Below are 15,858 nucleotides of genomic sequence, written 5' to 3' on the forward strand. Positions count from 1 at the left end.
CGCCCACAGCTATGTTTTGTGTTTTTATTGGTGGTTGCCTCGGTGCACATAAAAATTTATTCTGCGCATGGATGGAAAAAAATCCACGCATGGATGAAAAAGATTAGAGGAAACTTTGATGATCATGGTCTCTTACATGACATAATTTCCATGAATAGTGAGTCAACCTTCACAGGAGAGCCTCTGTATTCACTCACAGCCAGATTTCTGCATAGAACCCTAGTGGGTCTTCCTGGGACAGTACTGGAGAGAACAGCTAATCAATCCCCCCATAAGCCCTGAAAAACCTGGGAGGTGGAAAGAGGATTGAGTGGGGAGGGATAGGCCTCCGCTTTCCCCACTTTCATTCCCAAAGGAACATAACGTCCCAAGCACCTCTCCCCAGCCCAGTTAAAATAAAAAGAGTTTTGCAGCGTGCCCTGAAGGTCAATACATTTGGGTTGATTTGGACTGGGGCGGAAGTGAATTTGGGACTTGTCTGCTCATAAATGTAGCTAAATCACTGCAGCCCTGTGTGGACATACTTACACAGGTTTAAAATTGGTTATATTGTGTAAGCATCCACACAACAAAATCAGTTAAACTTCAGTTAAAGTTGTGATTGGAGAGAACTTGAAATAAGTCTGTGATGATGCCTGGGGTTAGTGAGAAAATGGGGGAGAGGGAGGAAATCATGAACATTTTAATTTCCTCTTGTTATGTTTTATATTGAAATTGTATTTTCATAGAAATTTCTTGACGGGTTCAATCACTGGTTGGAAAGGGGAGGGGTGGGGTAGCTTGGGGGTAAACGATGAACATGTCTAGTCTGTGTATGCTATCATTTTTCAACTGGTTCTAGGATCAGGGTTAGAAGGTCTCCAGGTCTGTTCATTTTTTGTTATATTTATCTCTGATGTGTAGCTTTGAATTCCCAAACAATTACTTCATTAAGCATTTGTGTCTGTGAGAAACCTCCCTCTTTAGCTGCCAAACTACCTTGTTCTGATGAGTGAGAATGAATGGAGACAGGGGAATTGAGCAGGTAAAAGCCCAGGAAAATGATGATGTGTTACGAATTCTTTTATTATCTGTAGCACAATAAACCATGTTTGGCAAGGAGTTTGGAAGCGTCTCTTTGCTACTCAAGAGAGACCTTTTTCCAGGTCTAAGTCCCTGTATAATACTGTGTTATGAGAGAGCTACACTGCAAGCATCAGTCAAGCAGGTGTTTGCTACCAGAGTAAAGTTATTTTACAGTAGCAACCTCTCCCTCGATATTTAAGTATTTGTATCCATGTTCCTGCCTCACAAGGTAAACATCCAAAACGCTGTACAATAAAGGTAACATTTAATAAGAGGCAGGTTTCAGTAGGGATGTGATAGTGTAGTCGATTAACTGATAAGCAAAAGCGTATAGGTTAATGCTATAGACTACATGCATTTCTTCCCCACTACACCAGTACATTATTTAGCAAGATGGCCAACAGCCCAGATCAGTCCTGGCTTGCCCCAAGTCTGGGACCTACCCCAGGCTGTGATTCTGCATTTAAAGTGTATTAGGAGCCAGGTGGGCAGGCAGCCCAGCTCAGTTCTGGCTTGCGCTAGGTCTGGGAGCTCAGCTCCATCTCTGGACAGGGGCTGCTGCCACCCTGCACTGCTGCCTCTGTATCAGGGGAGCTGGTTTTTAAAGTGGCTCCCCTCGTGGACCAGCGGCTGCCTGGCCCCCCCATACCTCTGTATCAGAGGCAGCAGTGTGGAGTGCCAGGCGGCTCCTTGGGAGTGGGGCCGTAATGCACTGGCTGCTGGCCCCAGCCCCGGCAACTATACAATAGGGCTACGTCTACACTGGCATGAATTTCCAAAAATGTTTTTAACGGAAAAGTTTTCCGTTAAAAGCATTTTCGGAAAAGTGCGTCTAGATTGGCAGGATGCTTTTCCGCAAAAGCACTTTTTGCAGAAAAGCGTCCGTGGCCAATCTAGACGCAGTTTTCCGCAAAAAAGCCCCGATCGCCATTTTCGCGATCGGGGCTTTTTTTTGCAGAAAACAGTACTATGCTGTTTACACTGGCCCTTTTGGGCAAAAGTCTTTCGGAAAAAGACTTTTGCCCAAACGGGAGCAGCATAGTTTTTCCAGAAAAGCACTGATGATTTTACATGAGATCGTCAGTGCTTTTCTGGAAATTCAAGTGGCCAGTGTAGACAGCTGGCAAGTTTTTCCAGAAAAGCAGATGATTTTCCGGAAAAACTTGCCAGTCTAGACACAGCCTAGTCGAGTAACCGATAAGATTTCATGAGGTTAATAGACTATTCAGTTAAATGATATTTACCACCCCTTGTTTGCAGTATCACTCAGAAATCTCCCGGAGGGGTCAGTTGCCACTTCAAAGTGAAATTCAGTTGAGTTGCAAAGGCCCTACAATTATAAGTCATATTTTCAGCATAATAAACCCATCGAGTTTTCAATAAACTTTTGTAGTCCTGAGATGATAAGTTCAGGAAAGCAGGCTGGTTAGCCATCCGGTTTCACGCCAAAAGCTTATGTTCCTAGCAGGAGAAAGCTGCTGCTACTTTTAACAAACTGTACCATATTAATGGGTGGAATAAATCAATTTCTCTTCCCCAGAAAATGTTTCAACACAAACTTGGCAGCTGTGAGGTACCAGAGCCACCCTCTAGTGGACGGACATTGTAATACAGCTTCATTCCTGTGACCTGCAACAGAGACAAGGCTGCACTTTAAAGATTAACAAACATGCCCTAATAAATGTGTTAGTCTTAAAGTACTTTTAGCTGTTTTGGCTGAAACAGACTACCAGGGCTACTCCCTCTGACACCTGTGACATACAGGCTGAAGTGCTCATGATATAAAGTCTAAGAGGGGCAGCTGTGTTAGTCTGTAACTTTAAAAACAACAAGTAGTCCTGTGGCTCCTTAGAGACTAACAAAAATATATGGAATCATAAGCTTCCCTGGGCAAAAACCCACTTCCTCAGCTGATTAGCTGCCATTTGAATCAATAAATTCGCTGCCATCTAGTAATTAATCCCTCAGTGGTATTTTCTAGCCCAATATTCATTTTATTTCGTACACCTGAAACTCAGGACCTGGGCATTTTACTTAAACTAGAGACAGACCTATGATATCCACGATCTAAACCCAAGCCTTCTAACTTCCTCAGGGAGACTTATTTTTAAAGGGAGTCAGGTTTTGAGAGCAAGTGTAGCCAATTACAGTAAACTACTCGGAAGAGATTATAAACGGGAGCAAAACCAAATGCAAAGGCTTGTGCTGGTGGACGGTAAAGTCGTGGATTGTTTTTGTAAAAAAAAAAAAAAAAGTCAAGTTCCTATCCCTCCTAACCAACATCAGGTGAATGGGGCATAAATACCGCTGAGGACCAATGACGATAACGGAATTTCTTTCATTCAATGACAATCTGTGCTAGAAAGTAGGTTGCTCTAGTTCACCAGCCCGCCCAATCAGCATGGAAGGGGCGAGGCATAGCTCTGCGGACAGCCAATCGGGACTTTACAAGCCTGAACTTTTGCCACCCTGCACAAGTTAATACAGCCAGGGGGTGTGTCCCAGTCTGACTGACTCCAGGGGAAGAAACTACCTTAACTCTTGCAGTGCTGGCCGCCTAGCTGGAGCAGCTGACTCAGAAGAGTTTCGGCAGCTTTTTTTTTTTTTCGGAGCTGGTTTTCCACGTGCAGTTGTGGAAGGGCGCAGGGTGAAGCAGCACCATAAACCAGCAAACCAAACCAAAAAGTCCTTGGGGGGGGGGGACCCGCCCCCTCGCGGGGAGGCTGTCAAGCAACATTCAGTAGAAAGGGATTTCCCGGGAAATGTCCCACGAGCGGGCCAAGGGACATGGACCGCTTCAAGAACTGATTGAGCTCGGAGATGCTGCTTCCCTAATCCCCGCCGTGCCGCCGATGAGGAAGCCAGACCGCCCCGTGCGCCCTGCCCGTGGTCTCCGAGTGATGGTTCCCCTCGCTAGCAGGGCGTCCCCAGGGACAGGCGTGTGCGGACCGCAGGCCCCCGAAGCGCAGCCCCAGGCGTAGCCCTGCTGCAGGGAGGGCTCGCTCCCTGGTTCTGCTGCGCGAGCAGCCCCGTCGGGCCTGCCCGTCTCGCCCGCCGCCTGTGCCCAGCGCGATCAAAGTCCTCTTCAGCCGCCCGCGAGTCAGGTGGCCTGGGCCGGGCGCCGCTTTTCGGACAATGAAAAATGAGGGGGCGGCGGAGGCTCTGAAACAGGCTGGAACCAGCCCCCATGCGCCTGGCGCCAGCTCGGAGGAGCGGTCCCTGGACCTGCAAGCCCGTTTCTGGTGCCCAAATGGCCCCTGTCATTTTTGTTGGGGGGGGGGGCACGTCTTGGAGCAGCCGCTGCCCCGGTGTGCCACACGGACGGCTGCCCTACGCCGGGCACAGAGCATGCCCCCCTCCCCGCAAGCCTTCCCCCCGGGGCCGCGCCTCTGCGAGGGAGGTGTTTTCCTTTAAGAGTTAAGAAACTTGAAACCTTGTTTGCGCAACAATCTGTGCAGCAGAGAGCCGCCAAAGTGTCTAGACTGGCACATGATGGGAGGCAGCCAATGACTCCGGCGCGCTCCTAGGGGGCCCTGTGTGTGTTTTAGAAGAACAAAAAAGAGCGAGAAAGAGAGAGCGAGCGAGAGAAGGGGGAAGAAAAGCAGCGCACGGGGCTGCCTGGCCAGAGCCGAGCGCAGCCGAGCACGCAGAAGTCACTTTCCTATCCCGGCCGCTGGACAGTGGATTGGACCCCTCTCCCCCCCTTCATTAAGGATTTCCAGCCGCGCTCTCCGGGATATTTACAATTTCCATTCATGTGTTGAAACGCGCCTGTGTGGGGGTTTTTTTAAAGGGAAATCGCTCCCAGCCTCTTGCAAGGCTCGGACCTAGGGCAAGCGACTGAGCCAGCCTGCGCTTTCGGATTTGCCACCTCCCTTTCCAGCCCGTGGATGGGGCTGCTTTTCCAGGCGGGGCTGCTAGTGGAGACGCCGCGGGGGACCCTGGCTGCCCTCTCGGGGGCTGGGAGTTGCTAGTCCATGTAGGGCATCTCCTTCGGCGGTTCCCGGGTCACGCAGGAGCCTCTGCAGGCGACCGCTTGGCGCAGCCTCCCCCCCTCGGGGGCGCGTCTCCGGACCCCCCCCCCCCCCCGCCGCGGCGCGGTCTATGCCCTTCCTGCCCCCCCTCGCCGCCGTCTCCCCCATGTGGCAGCCCTGTGGCCATCTGCCGGCGATTCGCGGGGCGAGGCTGCTGCACGGCGCTGCGAGGGGCCGCCGCTGCAGGCGGGCTGGCGAGCGCGGGGCTTGCGCCGGGCACGGCTGGGAGCGCCCCGCCAACTGAAGCAGCCCCCCGCGGATCCCAGCCCCGAGCTGTCGTATGTTCAGGTCCAAACGCGCGGGGCTGGTGCGGCGCCTTTGGAGAAGCCGGGTCCTGCCGGACAGGGACGGGGGCGATGCGAGCGCCAGGAGCAGCCCTGACCAGGGGGGCGGCACCAGCAAACCCCCGCCGCCCGAGCCCGCCTGGGAAATCCGCCCGCTGACCCGCCGCCCGGCCGGGGACGCCGCGGAGGAGGGCAGGGGGAGTCCCATGGCGGCGCCGCGGCGGCCGGCGGGGGACGGCGAGAGCCCGGCGTGGGCGCCGGAGAGCGAGGGCCAGACGGTGACCTGCTGCCTCTTCAAGGAGGCGGGCGCCTCCTCCCCGGCCCGGGCGCTGCGCCCCGGCGCCTGCCCGCAGGAGCCCCGCAGCCGGGAGGCCCGGGCCCGGCTCCTGCTGCTGGAGCAGGAGCTCAAGTCCGTCACCTACTCGCTGCTGAAGCGGCTGAAGGAGCGCTCGCTGGACAGCCTGCTGGAGGCGGTGGAGTCCCGCGGGGGGGTGCCCGGCGGCTGCGTCCTGGTGCCCCGCACCGAGCTGCGCCTGGGGGGCCAGGCGGCGGCCCCGCAGCTGCTCCTGGGCAAGCTCTTCCGCTGGCCGGACCTGCAGCAGGCGGCGGAGCTGAAGCCGCTGTGCGAGTGCCAGAGCTTCGGGCTGGCCGACAGCCCCACGGTGTGCTGCAACCCCTACCACTTCAGCCGGCTCTGTGGGCCAGGTAAGTCGCGGGGAGGGGGGGGGGGGCTATGGGACACACACCCCATCGCCGGGCGGGGGGGGGGGGTCTAGCAGTCCCCCTCCCCGAGAAGATGGAGCCCGACTTCTGTGCACGGGGGGTTCCCGCTTCACAAGGGGTGGGTTGGAAGATGGAGGGTTCACCTGGTGGTCTTGGTCGATCTACAGGGCGGGGGCGGTTTGGATCCTGGTCTTTGCCCCTTTCTCCGCTATTCCCTCCACGCAAACACACCCAGGCAAATCCTTTGCAGAATGGTTTTTGGGTTTTTTTTTTTAAACCAGCAGCAAAATCTGTCAGATCTGTCAGTAACTTGCCCTGGGCATCTGACGCCCTTTCAGACCACTCTCCAAAAATGCCCCTAAGGATCCAGCAATATCCAGGCGGGGGAGTTAAAGGGGAGATGGAAAGTTGCATAAAGGCCTATGCAAGCCCAGAGCTCAAGCCAAGAGAAGTGGCAACATCACCTTTTTGCTCATTTCAGGGCCCCTTTGGGACTAGATTGGAAGTGTGCTGTGCAGGCAGCCTTCAGGAACTATTGGGGGGGAGGGTCATAAAAGGGAAAGATGGGACGTGATTGGCCATTTAAGGGTTTCAGACCAACAAACAAAACTGAAGTGGGGCTAGTGGGAAGGGACATTTTAGTTCTAGCACTGCCAGGAGCATTGGGGTTGGTTTAACTAAGATACCTTTGACCACCATCTAGGTTCAAGATGATGCTCTTGGCTTGTCTCCTAAAGTGGACCGGTCTGTACCAAATAGCCCATCACAGCTGTTTTAGTAGCTTGTATTGAAACATAGCTCTTGCTCATTCGGATTGGGACAGTGTTCAGCAGTGCACTGCCTGGTGGGGGATCTCTTGCAGTGAAATGCCCCCGCAGGTCTGGGTCAGAGTTGGTCCCCAGCCTTGGGAAGGTGCAGAACCGTTTCCTTTATGTGTAATATGGGGTACCTAGGCCTGCATACCAAGCCTGAGCTTCCTGATTTTCGTGGCTTTGGTGTGTTCAGTGATTTGCCCCATTGTTTCCCAACGGAGCCAGGGAAACACTCTTAAGATGCAGCCAGCTGATGTTATGAATTATGATTTTCCACCCATTGAAGGAGTTTGAGAAGGCCTCAGTGCACTGGAACTGTTTGTGCATAGTCTCTTGCTGTCTCTGTCTCCCTTTTAGGCTGGCGGAGCACTGTCCCTGTGTGCAAAGGCCAGCAGGAGGCGCCAGAGTGAGGGGGTGCCGAAGGCTGCTCTCAGTTGCTGTTGCTACCATTCTCACACAGCATCTGTGCAGGTCACCTGGAGCAGGTCTCAGTCCCAGCTCCCCTGCACCAGCCACACGACCCAACAGACCAGGGAGCTCTGGTGGCATGGGGCAAACATGCCAGGCTGTGTTGCCCTGGTATGCTGCTGAGCACCGTTTCACCTGCTCTCCTGGGGCTGGACTAGCTGCTGTGCTGAGAGCTGCTCTTGCTGTCAAGGGCCACAGCTGGTGTATTGGCATTTACTGCCCCTGGAGCGTGTGTTGTGTGCAAGCAGGCAGGGGGAGGTAGCAGCCACTTGGGGCAATAGGCCCTCCAGGATGCAAAGCCCATAGTGAACTTGGAACTGTCACTTAGTCAGTTTGCTGTTCCCCCACAGGCAGCTGTCAGGAGTGAATTTATCCCCCGCCCTGGCCTGGGCTGTGAGAGGATGAGGGGTTGAGAGACAAGGGGGAGGGGAGGGAGAGAGACCAAAGCCTCCCAAAGCTGGGGGATGTCTGAGACCCCCTTCCCATCCGCTCTGTGTGAGCTAGCCCTCCCCAAAGGGAGCCTGCAGTCCCTCTTGGAGAAGGAGCTGGGCTCTGGTAACATTGTGCGCATAGCTCGTACTCATCGATGCATGGCTTGATAAGGCTCTGTAATTTCTGTCATTGAGGGAGGCGAACTGGGCTTTTCCTTGGGCCCCTTCTCCAAACATGCTTTTCAAAGAAGGATGTAAAAGATGAGCCCCTCCCCTTTCTCCTTTACCCCCCACTTCCAGTGAGTTGCATTTGCAAAACCAGTGCTTTGGAGAGAGGTCTGTCCTCAGTTAAAAGGTGCCTGGCTTTCACCCACCAGATCATGGACATGGTGCATGTCTGATGTTTAAAGCCCCTTCTCCCCAAAGCACCCATTAACTGGGAATAAACCCCCTCTCCATGCTTCCCCATTTCTTATTTCGCTGCAAACATCTTCCCGAAATTGTTAGTCTCTCCCTCACACTGAAGGAGACCCAACTTGTAAGTGACTTAGAAGGCAGCTTAGGAAAATCATAGGTTTGCTGAAGCAAAGAAGAAGGGAATTAAACAGACAAAAACTTTTCTTTTCTTTGGCCTGGCATTATCCCCTTTGAATTGAGATCAGTTTCAAGTTGTGCTTAAAAAGCTCTTTTTTTCCTAAGGAGGGGTCCCCCCTCTGCTATTTAGGTGAAGAAGTGGTGATAATATGCAGTTTGCATATTGCTGGCGCCAGTCTGACTAGCTGTTTATCTGACGGAGTGGGGATCTAGTCAATTACTGCTGCTTTCTTAAAGCTGCAGTGCTCCCTTCTTCCAGCCAGCTCAGGCTTTCTGGGGGGGAAATAGCACATACTCCTGTGTGGGAGCTCTTAGTGCAGAGAAAACCGGGAAGAGTGAACCACCTAAACAATGAAAGCAAGTTATCCATTGTCTATGTAAAAATACAGTTTGGAAATATAAGAACAAAAGAGATTCCAAGATGGAAAGTGCCGACCAAAGAAAACGTTTAACTTTTTGCGTGGTCTAAAGTTTCTTGAGGTGCATTAGCTTATTAACATGCTGGTTTTCTTTTGTTATGAGCAGACATCCCGAAGAACATTAAATATCATGTTAATTCTCCTTTTTCTTGGGAAAAGCTTTTATTTATTTATTTTGAAAACAGAAATCCTCTTTAGTTCTGTACCAATTATTTGTAAGAAACTACTGTATTTTATGCCGAGAAGTAAGGCAGTTTTTCCCCTTGGAGATTATTAGGTGCCTGAATGTGAAATCACATTTTAATTGTAGCAGATGTGCATTAGAGAAGGCTACATCTGTAGAACTTTTCAAGTTACCTTTTTATGTAAAAGCTCTCCAAATAATGTAGAATTAAACCCACAAACAGCACAGCCCTTAACTGGGTAGAGTATCTTTTGATCGTTTCCATACTGCCAATTTGTGGTGAGCTACCCACTGGGGGCTAGATTTTGCTCCCATTGAGGGCAATCTGGAAATGAGAGTCTGGTAAGAATTGTATCTGGCCGTAATGCCCTTTCTTCAGACATGCCTGTGTGCCTACCCGGGATTCCGATTTGTGTGTGTGTGTTTGCACCCATATCGCTGCCCATTCATCAGTGGGCTTACAGTATGTAGCTAGCAGAGCCAGCAGCAAATGCACTCTGTGCTGTGACAGATGAACTAGTACAGTGTTAAATGTGTCTTTAGCATGGAGGAAGGATATGGTGCAGACACAACTTATGCAGCGAGGTCCCATTCCTTTAGAATCAGCACAATCTGGCAGGTTGGCTATTTTTTTTTCTTTGAAGCTCTTAAATACTTAGGAGCAAGCAATCTTGCCTGTGCAGATCCGGTGCGCTTAGCAGCGTAAGAGCCCTGCGTATGGTGACAGGTGCTCATTTCGGGAGGCAGGGCCTTAACTCTAGCCATCAATGACTGCAGTCCAAATTGAAACCCTCACACAGTGCAGATTGAGGTCAGTTTTAAGAAAGTAATCCAAAGGGTGTGGCAGATCGGGTAGGGGGGTCTTTGTGCCGTCAGGGCCACTTGTTTTCGGGCACCATAGAATGCTGAAGAACACAGGGTAATACCTGAGAGCCACATCTTGCTGTTGAATTTTAAGCAGAACTCATGGAAACCAGAGGGAAAGTCTGCAGAACGCTCCTGAACCGATACAAGCCCCTGCCCCTAGCACCCTAGCATCCCCTCCCCTGATGTCCAACTTCTGGCATCAGAGGCTTAGGAACACCTGGCCATGAAGTTGTGTCTCTGACCGGCTTGGCTGATAGCCATTGATGGACCTCTACGAACGGGTCTCATTCTGTTTTGAACCCAGTTCTGCTTTTGACCCTCACAACCTCCCGTGCCAATGCGTCCTGGATTGTGCGATTGTGCGTAGTGGGAAGAGAAAACTTCCTTTGGTTTTTCACCCGGTTGGCCATGAAGTTACTTGGGCCACCTTGAGTTCAGCATTTTTCAACTTTTTTTTTCCCACGGACCCCGTGGAAGAAAATGGTTGATGCCCATGACCTAGCATAATGATATTTCTTCACTAGAGTGCAGGTTTCAGGGTGGGGCCGCAGGGAGGAGGGGTGGAGGGTGCAGGGGTTGAAGACTTTGCCTGGAGATGTGGGCTCTGTGGTGGGGCCAGAGATGAGGGGCTTGGGGTGCAGGCTGGGGGGTGGGGCAAAAGGGTTCAGTATATAGGCGGGTACTCTGGTGTGGGGAATGGGTGTGGGATGCAGAGGGTCAGGCTATGGGACGGGGGCAGGGATGAGGTGTTTGGGGTCCAGCAGGGGTTTCTCGGTTGGGGGGGGGGACCTCAGAGCTGGGGCAAGGGGAGTGTTGGGACACAGGCTGACCTCCAGCGGCTCCTAGTTAGTGATGCCTCAATTGGAGCACTGATTCAGCCTCAACTGGAGGTTTGTGTCCAGTTCTGGCCACCACATGTCAAGAAAGATGTGGAGAAATTGGAGATGGTCCAAAGAGGAGCAACAAGAATGATGAAAAGTCTAGAAGACAGGAGCTGAGGGAAGACTGAAAGAATTGGGCTTGTTTAGAAAACAGCAGACTGAGAGGGGGCTTGATAGTGGTTTGCAAATATCTAAGAGGGCGTTACAAGGAGGAGGGCTCATGTTGGGTTTGGTTTGCAGTGGGACTGGCTTCATTTTTTGGCTTGTTTAGCTTTTTTCTCTTGGGAGAGTTGGCGACTCGCCTCCACCTAGGAGCCAGACCTGCTGTGACAGCTCCCAGGGCACAGCGTGGTCCGCAGCGCCAGGCCAGACAGGGAGCTGCCTTAGCGCGCCCACTGGTCACCGTACAGCCAGGCGGCCTAGTTCCTGGCTTTCCGCCACCTCGTAGTGGGTTGCTCCCCGTAATGAAAGCCACGGCTCCCGTCCACGCATCATGTGACTGGGTAGATAACACTTCCTCAGTTTCTCTTCGCCGCGCACCAGTGTATAAACCTTTAGGGGAGCTGACGGCCACACTGGGCCCTTGTGGGTGGGTGGGCAGCGGGGGGAGGTCTGGCTCCATGCTCTCAGAAGGGGCGGTGTCTCACGCAGAACGAGTAGGGCCACACCAGCTCCGTTTACCCATAGAGCTGCCCGGAGCAGTAACAGGGTGATGTTGCTGATTTAAAGGGCAGCACTGGGCGCCACGGCCCTTTGGAATCACTGGGCCACAGCTGTTCCATACCCCTAGTAAGTCTTGTTGCTCTTCTCTTTACCTTTTCCAGTTCTACTCTATTTCTTGGAGCTAGAGGGAGCAGCACTGCATGCAGGGCTCAAGGTGTGGCCGTACCCGGGATTTTTACAGGGCCTTTGAGAGTCGCCGTTCCTTTCCCCACACCTCCATACATTCTCTTAGCTGCTTTGACAGCTGCCCCACATTGAGCGGATGGGTGCAGAGAATCCCCCACAGAGGATCTCTTTCGTGAGCAGTATTGCCCTGTGGAAACCCCGTCCCTTTGTCTGTCCCGCTGGGATCGTGTTTCCCGATGCACATGACTTCGCACTTTCCGACACCGAATTCCATCTGCCATTTTGTCGCCCTGTCACTCAGCTTTGTGACGTCCCTTAGTAACTTCTCAGTGAGCTTTGGACTGAACAATCTTGAGGATTTTGTGTCACCTGCACACATTGTGACCGTGCTGCGTCCCCTTTATCCCGGACCATTTATCAGTGTGTTGAACGGCAGTGGTCCCATTGAAGATCCTTGAGGGGAAGTCTCCACTCTTTGTTTCCTGACTTTGAACCAGTTACAGATCCATGACAGCTTAGTTTGCTTCAGATCCATTGGTGAGGGACCTTGTCCAAACCTTTCTCAAGGTGCCAGGATACTGTGTATCTCAGGGGTCTCAAACTCCCGGCCCATGGGCCATCCCCGGCCGGAGCCGTTGAACAATCCAGCCCAGGACTCCTGGCGGACTGGGGGAGGGGTGTCCATTCCCATTCTCCTAGCCCCGCCCCTTCCTGCCACTGCCCTGCCCCTTCTTGCCACTGTTCCACCCTCTCCCGCCCCATGGCTCCCTGTTCCCTGAGGATGTGGCTGCAGGGATTACCAAGGGGCAAGGGAGTCTGGTGTGGTGCAGCAAGAGCGGTCGGGACCATGGGGAAGCGGGGTGCACTCGGCAGGCGCACTTGCTCTGCTGCACTCTGCTTCCCTGCGCCTCCTGCCCCCCGGTAATGCCCCAAGCCATGTCCTCGGGGACGGGGTCACATGGGGGGAGAGGACGGGGTGATGGCGAGAAGGGACAGGTCTTGGGGAACAGGAACAGGTCCCCAGCTTGCCTGGACTCCCAGGCTGGATTGCACAGCTGCTTTGGCCAGGGATGGCCTGCAGGCTGGGAGTTTGAGATCCGTACAAGCTCTGCTGGATCACGCTTGCCCACATGTTTGTTGGCTCCCGTCCCCTCAGAATTCAAATAGATTGGCAAGGCATGAGATCCTTTTATGCCAGCCCTGTTGACTCTTCCCCAGCATATCGTGTTCCCCTGTGTGGATAACAATTCTGATCTTTACTATGGTTTCAGACGATTGCGATAGTACTGAAGTTAGGCTTATCGGCCTGTAATTGTCAGGGTCGCCTCTGGAACCTTTTTTATTTATAATCACCATTGCGTTAAGTACCCACCAGTCATCTGGTGCAGAAGCTGATTGACGTGATCAGTTACATACCACAATTAGAAGTCCTGCAGTTTCGTATCTGCTCCTTCAGAACCCTTGGGTGACCTGGATCTGGCTGGGTTCATCCCTGTGTAATGTATCCGTTTCTTCCAAAACTTCCTCTTTGGCATCTTAGTCTGGGGCAGTTCCTCAGATGTGAAACCTAAAAAGAAAAGCTCAGGTGTGGGACTCTACTTGACATCCTCTGCAGTGAAGCCCAGTGTAAGAATACAGTAACTCCTCATTTAACACTATAGCGATGTTTCAGAAAATGATCGTGTTAAGTGAAAATGTGGTATGCGGGGTCAGTTTTCCCATTGAAAATAATGGAAAAGGGGGGTTGCGTTTCAAGCGGTGGTGTCTGTTGGGACTGGGACATAAGGTTGGGGGAGAAAGGGGACTGGATTATAGCAGGGAGGGGAGGTGTTTGGCTCTGGGGAAGGGGAGGGGAGGAGGAGGGAGGGGGATTGGGTTGGGAGTACAGTATGCCCCTGTGATGGGTCTGCTGGGACCCGCACTGTGTCCGGCAAGGGGGGGGTCGCTGGGGAAAGGTGCAGCGAGCGGTGAACCCTCCGCCACTTTGAAGGGAGGCGGGGAAGCCCGGTACAGCCGCCAATGACAGGCCGGCTGGGGAAATCGTGTTATTCCGGGGACGGTCGTGTAATTCAAAAAAGAGCCCAATTTTTTTTTTAGGGAAATCGTGAAAACGTGTTAAGCGGGCACGTGTTAAATGAGGAATTACTGTACATTTAGCTTCTCCGCAATGGCTTTGTCTTCCTTCGATGAGTGATTCTTTCTTATCGTGCATCCCTTGCTTAAACTGCAGCAAGGGAGGTTTAGGTTGGACATTAGGAAAAACTACCTGCTTGTCAGGATGGTTAAACACTGGAATAAATTGCCTAGGGAGGTTGAGGGATCTCCATCTCTGGACATATTCAAGAGCAGGTTAGACAGACATCTATCAGGGATGGTCTAGATGGTACTGGGTGCAAGGAGGGCAGGGGCGTGGACTTGATGACCTTTCGAGGTCCCTTCTGGTTCTAGTGTTCTATGATTCCATCCAGTGGCTCCTCTGATCATTTGGCGGGCTTCCTGATTCTGAAGTACTTGCAAGTAATTTTGTTGTTAGTTTTTGTGTCTTTTGCTAGTTGCTCTGCACATTCTTTTTGGCCTGTCTGATTATATTTTTACATTTGACTTGCCAGAGTTGATGTTTCTTGGTAGTTTCCTTGGTAAGATTTGAAACTTCCAATTTTGAAAAGAAATCTTTTGGTCTCCCCTGTTGTTTAGCCATGGTAGCATTTAGTTATTTAGTTATTTATTTTTGATCCTCTGTTTTTGTTTTTTTTTTAATTGGGGGTATACGTTTAGTTTGACGCTCATGGGGCGTGTTCAGAAACTTTCCCATACCGTTTGCAGTCCTTTCACGTTTGTGACTGTTCCTTTTAATTTCTTTTTTAACTGGCCTCCTTGTTTTCCTGTAGTTCCCCCTTTTTGATGTTAAATGCTGCTGTGGTGGGTCTCTTCAGTATTTTCCTCCTGACGTGACTGTTCAATGTAATTACATTATAGTTGCTATTACCGAGTGACTCTGCTGTATTTGTCTCTTGGACCACATCCTGTGTGCCACTTAGGACTGAATCAAGAATTGCCCCTCCCTTTGTGGGTTCCAGAACCAGCTGATCCAAGAAACAATCATTAATGTGTCTAGACATTTTATCTCTGGATTTGGTCCTGAGGTGGCAGTCAGCACTGGGATAGTAAAAATCCCTCATCATGGAGTTTTCAGTTTTTCTGGCCTCGCTAAACTTTCTGAGCATTTCACAGTCACTATCACCATCTTGGTCAGGTGGTAGAATATTCCTACTGCAATCCTCTCGTTATTCAAGTCTGACCCATTATAAGGCTTTATTATATGACATTATTTTTTTGGGTTCTTACCTATGAAAGTGGTCCGGGAGCTACTTAGGTGGCCCTGTTTCGAAAGATCACTTAAGCACATGCTCAACTTTAAGTCGACTGTCAGTAACTTAGTCTCATGAGTAAAGCTAAGCACGTGCTTATGTACTTTGTTTTTGTTGAATCAAGGCTGATGTAGTTTTGCAAGATTGGCTAACGTGCCATTATGGTAGGCTATTACTACTGACCTTTTATTCTGTCTAAGACAGTGTTTCTTAAACTTTTTAAGACCGAGGAACACCAAACATTTTTTTTATGAGGAATACCAAAGATATTTTTGTTGGGGGGGGGGGAAAAAAAGGAGGGGCCGGGGAAAAGTTATTGACCAAAAAACAAAAAAGGGTCGGGAGGAAAGTTATTGTGGGGGAAAAAAAGAAAAGGTTGCCTGCCCCGTTAAGGGTGGCCATTTTGAACTTTGTTGTTCTCCGCGGCGCCGCAGAACACAGTTTAAGAAACACTGATCTAGGAAGTTTTAGAGACAGAGCAAGTTGCTTCATTGAGTTTCCTGGATTTACATTGGTGTATAGATAGAAAGTCTTTTTATCAACATTGTGCAGCTCCTTAGTCTTTGTGACACAGTATCCAGGGAATCCCATGGTTATGTCTTGAAACAGGAATATTTTAGACAATAAAAGCCAAGCTTTTCAAAAAGGACTGAAGTTGGATAACTGGATTTTTGGAGATGCCCCAGAGGAACCTGATTTCAGGGGATGGGTGCCCACTACTTTTGGAAACGCCTTACAGGTGTGTTACATTGGGCACCACAAATCACCAGCTGCTTCTGAAAACTTTTGGCCAAGATTTATTTGCATAGGACTGTTCTGAACCAGGATTTACCTTATCACTGAAATATTACTTCGTAGGGTTGGAACTTTTAACCTGAT

General features: G+C 51.1%; 1 protein-coding gene across 1 annotated transcript in view; it reads left to right on the forward strand.

Moving 5' to 3' along the window:
- Positions 1-3,658: 3,658 nt before the first annotated feature.
- SMAD6 (SMAD family member 6) overlaps positions 3,659-15,858 on the forward strand; it is a 100,224-nt gene continuing 88,024 nt past the window's right edge. Inside the window, exon 1 of the mRNA XM_006132107.3 lies at positions 3,659-6,088. Coding sequence (XP_006132169.3) covers positions 5,380-6,088 — 709 coding nt within the window. The 5' untranslated portion in view covers positions 3,659-5,379. The remainder of the gene's footprint in view (positions 6,089-15,858) is intronic.

Source organism: Pelodiscus sinensis, chromosome 14 (genome assembly GCF_052426305.1).
Source record: "Pelodiscus sinensis isolate ZL-2025 chromosome 14, ASM5242630v1, whole genome shotgun sequence".
Lineage (NCBI taxonomy): Eukaryota > Metazoa > Chordata > Testudines > Trionychidae > Pelodiscus > Pelodiscus sinensis.